Source organism: Echiichthys vipera (genome assembly GCF_963691815.1).
Source record: "Echiichthys vipera genome assembly, chromosome: X".
Taxonomy (NCBI): Eukaryota; Metazoa; Chordata; class Actinopteri; order Perciformes; family Trachinidae; genus Echiichthys; species Echiichthys vipera.
The window spans coordinates 28,193,437-28,200,479 of NC_139825.1; the positions used below are offsets into that span (position 1 = coordinate 28,193,437).

The 7,043-nt window shown below is 42.3% G+C and overlaps 1 protein-coding gene across 1 annotated transcript; it reads left to right on the forward strand.

Moving 5' to 3' along the window:
• Window positions 1-2,452: 2,452 nt before the first annotated feature.
• On the forward strand, window positions 2,453-5,956 carry LOC310965830 (fibrinogen-like protein 1; the record flags this gene model as incomplete). The annotated part of the gene is made up of 6 exons (XM_083939583.1): window positions 2,453-2,731; window positions 3,699-3,894; window positions 4,458-4,535; window positions 4,618-4,730; window positions 4,867-5,129; window positions 5,614-5,956. The coding sequence occupies 6 exons, from the start codon at window positions 2,453-2,455 to the stop codon at window positions 5,954-5,956; spliced, it is 1,272 nt and encodes a 423-aa protein (XP_083795709.1).
• Window positions 5,957-7,043: the final 1,087 nt, after the last annotated feature.

Below are 7,043 nucleotides of genomic sequence, written 5' to 3' on the forward strand. Positions count from 1 at the left end.
TCTCTCTCTCTCTCTCTCTTTATCGCTCTCCCTCTCTACCATTTACTATGTTTTTGATTTTTTGTTATGGCACCGCTTTGTATGTAATTTTGTCTTGTCGTTTTTTTTGTTTTGTCTGAAAAAATGATGAAATAAAGAACGAAATAAAAAAAGGGGAACATTGGATTGGCAGAAATATAAAAAAAAGAATATTATAGAGTGTGGAGAGAAAGGAAAAGGAGTCAAATTGATGTACAGCAGGATTATTTAATGTGATTTAGTGAATACTTTTTATTTATTTTATTTATGTAATTATTTATTTTCTTTTTGTTTATGATGTAAGATATTATTTTGATCACTGATCACTATAAGGCCCACCACTAGATGACAGTGTCAACTCACTTTATGAATTAACCAAATGAACTGATGGTCCCAGACATTAGCCCACATTTATGTTTGAACCTCTGCAGAGTGACGAAGCACTCTGTGGTGTTGACTTTGTGCTGAGAAAGTGTTACTAAAGTCATAGATAGGAGCATGATCTGCTTCTGTGATACATGAAAGACTGTCTTTGTTCCCGAAACGCAAAAACACAGTGTTGGAGGAACGTCAAAGATGGGGGTGCAGGTCAGCCTCCACAGCCTTTCTGAAAACTGTCAATGACAGAACATTTGGTGGGGGTCTGTCTGTCTAATGAACCCCTTTTAGGCTACTATAACAAATTACAAAACACTCAAATCAGTATAGAGTTTTATTTAATAACATATAATTATGATACATAATAATGCAAAAATAACGTCTTTTAGTGCAAAATGTCACCGTAAACTCACAACTGAGTAACACAAACTCACTTCAAGTTCTTTAAGAAACAGCAGAAGTCTATTCATAACATCTTAAAATAGTTTGTTTGAATCGCAACTGCGGCACGTCTGTCAAGTAATAAAATGCAACTGTGCCTTAAATTTACAAAACTCTTTTTAGTTACACACATAAAAATTTAATTTGAGTTATATTAAGAAAAAGCTTGCCCTTAATAGGTTTTAAAAACGATGCCTTTAATTGAGCAGTGATGTCAAAACTATATAGGTAGAAAGTGCTGCTATGGTGCCATCACAGTCATTTCCCGGCTGCAATGATGGTGCAGAGACACAGAGAGCGCAGATGTGGTGCTAAAATGCAGTGTTTCAGACAGACAGCATGAGAAAAATATTATTTCATTAAAGCATACAAACATTTTCTAGTGGAAACTCAAAATACAAGTATGGACCTGAAAATGAGCATATGTCCCCTTTAAACAACACAGAGTTGTCATTGGCACATCAGAACAACAGTTTCACATTATGAGGTTAATTTTCCTGACCAAACTTAACTAAACAGGTATATCTCATCTTTGTTTCGTCCTGCATTGTCATGTGTAAGTGTGTCTCCATGTGAGTGTTTGTGCTCCTTGTTAGTGGGAGTGTGCCTCTGTAGAATCCTGATGACTGGTGTTTATAGAGGAATTCCTGCCTTTTCGCTTCTATTGAATGTAGAGTCTTTATGGCCTTTTTGGAACTCCGTTTGTAAACACAAACACTGCGACACAAAAGGACACAAGTGAGAAAGTGGTGCACAGGAGGGAAGGAGCCACATACTTTAAGCATCTGCTGCATTTTTATCTCTACAAACACTGCATGTTGATGGGTCAGGTTAAGAGGAGTGTTCAGGGGTTCTCGAGAGGAATAAAAAGTTATTCTAACATGAACATACATCATGTGAGGTATAATTGCAGAGGCAGGTGAAGAGCTCATCCAGAGCATTAAAAAAAAGTCCATTCAATTGTGAAAGACTGGTTTATATTTGCAAAACATTTCACTGTGTGTGTGTGTGTGTGTGTGTGTGTGTGTGTGTGTGTGTGTGTGTGTGCAAACATGCACCTCTGTGTGGCTGTGTGGGAGTCTAAGAGAGAGAGAATAAGATGAGTTAAAGAGATGGACAGAGAGTGTGTGTGTGTATGTGTGTGTGTGTGTGTGTGTGTGTGTGTGTGCGTGTGTGAGTGTGTGTGTGCGTGCGTGCGTGCATTAGGGGGTGGGTGCATTAGTCCGTGTCAGACAGCAAAGAGTGCCACAGTTATCTAGGAATCTAAGCCAAAGCAACCTCACTAACAGACAGAGAGCAGGAGAAAGACGACCGGGAGTGAGATGAACTGTTGAGGAAAAAGAAAGATGATGAATGAAAGAAACGCTTGGAATATAAAACAAAACAGAGGAGGACAACAATAGAAAGATCTACACAAAAAGATCAGCAAGCACTTTCCACCTAAAGAGACAGTTGTTGAGCTAGTGGCAAAGGCAAGTGAAGTTTTCTGAGAATCATCAACAACAAAAAGACAAACAACTGACAGCTCAGAGAAGGAAGGCTTTCCTCCTGGAGGAGAAAGTGGACCACTACTCAAGAATTTAAGACAAAGGTCAGGACGAGCCTGCATTTTCCCATGATTCTACTCAGTTCTGTCGGTTTGCTTCCTCTGCTGTCACTTTATGTGGGAGCACTGCTGTCGTCTGATGCATCTCCAGCCTGCACGCATCCTCCCTGCAGGGACAGTCTGGTGGCTGCTCCCATCCAGCCCGGGACGGGAGCAGGAGTGGGTACCGGAGACTGTGAGGGTCAAACTGGGACAACAGCCTGCAGGATGGGGGTTTCATTTCCAGCCATCTCAGAGGTTCCTCGGAGGGTGGAGCACAGGCACGATTTCCCCAAGGTTCAGCCTAAGGTGAGTGAAATCACCTACATATTGTGGCAGTCCCAATGAGACTTATTGTTTACAAATCTTAAAAATGTTATTCTAAGAAAAAGCCATATTATGCAACTTTTTTACCTCAGCCATAAGAATGAATGAATGAATTGTCTTTATTGTCATTGTACCAGTACAATGAATTTTACAGTAAAATCCCTTAAAGTGCAGAAATAATTTAACATTAAAAGCATCAAAAAGAATGGGCAAGGCCTTTAAAAGATTTATTTAAAACGACAAGCTTGTAAATGGACACACTAGTTAATTAACAAAACACAGAAAGGGAGAGCACACAGCCGCTGCGTCTGAACGCGCCACCATCTTGTCAACATTGTTTTTTGCCTCCAAATATAAGATGGTGAGATGTTTCAGAAACACAGATAGACAAGTTGAAGCAGAGCTGTCCCCCCTTGTCTACTCATGCATGTGTGCCAGGGAGACTGAGCAGTGTACTATCAGGCACAGGTCAGCAGGTCCTTTCTCACGGGACAGTCGGCACACTAAACATGGCACCATCTCACAGCCATGGAGCAATGACAGTCAGCAATCAAAGAAGGGATAAAATTAGACCTGCTTTAAAAATGTCCTCATCATTTGGTCATGCTGAGCTCATGCAGCAACAGGTGTGTGTGAGGGACATGACTACAATGGCTGATGTAAATGTAAGAGACAGATAGAGTGGCACAAAACATGCCACTGAGCTGTGAAATAGTGTGGATTAGCCTTGCACACCCCATAGAGAATATCTGTAAAAGAGAAACCCACTATAGTTACCTAACTGTGGAGGAGAATAAATCATATTTTAATAATATGTTCTCTTATGTTGATGCCCGGTGTATATATGTCACATTTATTTGATGATAAATATGATTTGGCAGTGATTAGTCATGATTAATTGCTGACTTAATGTCTTGTCAAGAAGTACCTGGGAGCACTGTCTTTGCAGACAGGAGGTGTGAAGGAGCGTCTCGTTCAGCTGCAGCGCTGTATGCGCTCTCTCCAGGAAACAGGGGGCCCCTGGAGTCACGGAGGCCAGGAGAGCAACTCTCTCGGGGCCATCCTGGCACTGATGGCAGCTGTACTGACGGAGTGTGACCTCCACTGTCACAGCCAGGCCCTTGGGGCGATGGCCAAACGACTGGGTGAGTAGTACACATTTATATCCCCCACCTCTGCAACACACACACACACACACACACACACAACAACACACACACACACACACAAACAAACACACTCTCTCTCTCTCTCTCACACACACACACACACACACACACACACACACACACACACACACACACACACACACACACACACACACACACACACACACACACACACACACACACAAACACACACACACACACACACACACACACACACACACACTCACACACACACACACACACACACACACACACACAGAAATGCCAGCATAGTCTCTCCCCCACACATAGTAAACAGAACCTCAATGAGGCCTGCTAGGTGTCGGTCATAGGTGAGTGCATAGGAATTTAACTGCACTGAAAAGGATGAGACAAACTCTGTGTACATACACACACAGACACACATACTGTATGGCTCACGACGTGAAGAAGTTTTAAAGAATTAAGATACAGACTGGAACCCCTCTGTGTCGTATACATAATGACAAAGCTTCTATTTTCAACCCTACTGATAACTTCATCTTTCTCTGGGTTGGCAGAGAGTGCAGCTGTGGGAAGAGAGGGAGAAAGAGACCTGCTGCTTCTTCTGAAGAGCATCACACAATATCCACCCACAGGTAAGCGCAAGGGGAGTGATCACATGATACAATTGTTTCTGATTAACGGGTTGAATTAAAATGTACTGTGTGTGGTTCCTAGTTTCCCCTTTGGAGAGGTTACATCCTCAGGACTGTGCAGAGATTAACAGGCTTGGGATCAAAGAGAATGGAATCTACACCATCCAGCCTGACCTGCACAGGCCGGCATTGGAGGTATTTCAGATTCACCACACTCATAAAACATGCAGACCGACCCCCACCTCACTCCTCTTCTTTTAGAGATGTGTATGCTATCTGTGGATCACTAAAATCTAGGCTTTATAATATCAAAGTCTTTGTTTTGGCTCAGGCTAAATGTGACATGGAGACAGCGGGTGGGGGGTGGACGGTCATCCAGAATCGGTGGGACGGCTCGCTGGACTTCAACAGGACATGGCAGGAATACCGGGAGGGCTTTGGTGGTCCGCAGGGAGAACACTGGCTGGGGAACGCAGCGCTACACGCCCTCACCTCCACTGGCCAACACCAACTCCGCATCGAGCTGGAGGACTGGCACCAGCAGAAACGCCATGCTACCTACAACAACTTCAAAGTGGCCTCAGAGGCACAGAGGTGAACACACACACTTTCTGCAAAAGCTAGATCCTAGAAATAAACTATCTTTTAGTTTGTCATTTATAAAGAGTTTAACCCTCAGATTTTGCTTGATTGGGACTGTGTGGTTGTAGTTCTACAAGGTTGGATTGACGGTGCTGGTAACATAAGCAAACAACACCAACATTGTCATTACGTTTTGATTCAAATGTTGCTCAACTCATTGGCGAATGGAAGTTTGCAACATCAATTTTTTTTCTTTTGAACCGCTAACAGCAAAATCTGGGTTGTGGTATTATACCAGTAAGGCCATTGTGTATGTGTGTGTGTGTGTGTGTGTGTGTGTGTGTGTGTGTGTGTGTGTGTGTGTGTGTGTGTGTGTGTGTGTGTGTGTGTGTGTGCGTGTGTGTGAATCCACTTAGTTTCCAAAGTACACACATTGGATTTAATTCACTACCCCCAAAAATACCTGTATGTCATATGTTGTTTCTTTTTTTTCCAGGTATCGTTTAACAGCACGGGAGTACTCTGGTGATGCAGGCAATGCATTGAGCTACAGCAAACGTTACAACCACGACGGTAGATCCTTCAGCACAGCTGACCGAGACCACGACCGCTACGCAGCTGGAAACTGTGGTCAGTACTACGGTGCAGGTTGGTGGTTTGATGCCTGCCTGGCAGCTAATCTAAATGGACGGTATTACCGTGGGCGCTACAGTGGGGTGACCAACGGGATCTACTGGGGGACATGGTACATCCTGACAGATGGACGAAGTGGGGAGCGCTATTCCTTCAAGAAGGTGGAGATGAAGACGAGACCCAAGAACTTTGTGGGAACATCATAAATAATGGACAGACTGACAGCAGCTTTCATGTCACGTAATGGTGGCAGCTAATAGATTGAAAAAAGAAGTATAGAAAAATAAAAAATAATGTCCAATCATTTCGGAGCAGTCTGTTTAAAGTTACACCCTATATTATGATATTCTTTTGTTTATTAAGGGGCTTCTCTCTTGCAAAAGCAATTTGTAGCCTAACTCCATGTGATTATGTCAACTGGTTTGGAGCAAATAAACTAGGTTACAGAGAGTGTAGTTTCATTGGTGGTGCTATCGATTCCATGTAATAACTAGAAGAAGTGGAGGCTGAGAACCAGAAATAGAACAAGTAGCCTTGGTCATCTAGTCCTATTTGGATGGGATTCGTTTTTTCGTGGGGACATGTGGTAAAATAATTTTACCTCAGGGCTTCTGTAATATAAATGACCCATTCGTACAGGATTAAGAAATCCCTGTATTCTACCAGAAGTGAGAGGAGTTACTCGATTCACGCACTGCAGTCACCTCCCTGTCACCATCTGCGTATTACGTTTCTTCCTTATATCACAAAACTAACTAAATACGAAGTTAAAGGTCAGAATAGATTATCTCAATAATGATGAGTGCTTCTTCAAGTGCCTCCATGCTCAAAAAACACAGAAACAAGGTATTAACAGGATATGACGGAATATTATATATACATTTTACAGAGGGCAGTATTCGGACATGATTAGTCTTACCATAAGGTAAAATTCGCCAAAATTTTTCTGGCATTCTCTGGAATAATGACTGATATGGCGCATTCAGACGGGACTTAAAGCCCTGGTAAAATGACCTTAACCCACGTGAAACTAATCGGAATAGGGTTTTATCTACGACAGAAAAAAGTAGAGCGGTCTTGAGGAATTTGGTTGAGTTGGGCAAGTATTAATTGTTCAGCTAGTATTGACCATGTTTCATGCTGTCCAGAGATGAAGAGAGATAAATAGATAAATGCTGACAGTGGAAACAGTGGTGAGTTAAATGTTCACTGTGAAAAAACTTATTCTGAAAGGATGTAGCAACTTATTTTCAACAAAGGCAAAAAAAAAAAAAAAACACCTCAAGCAAGCAC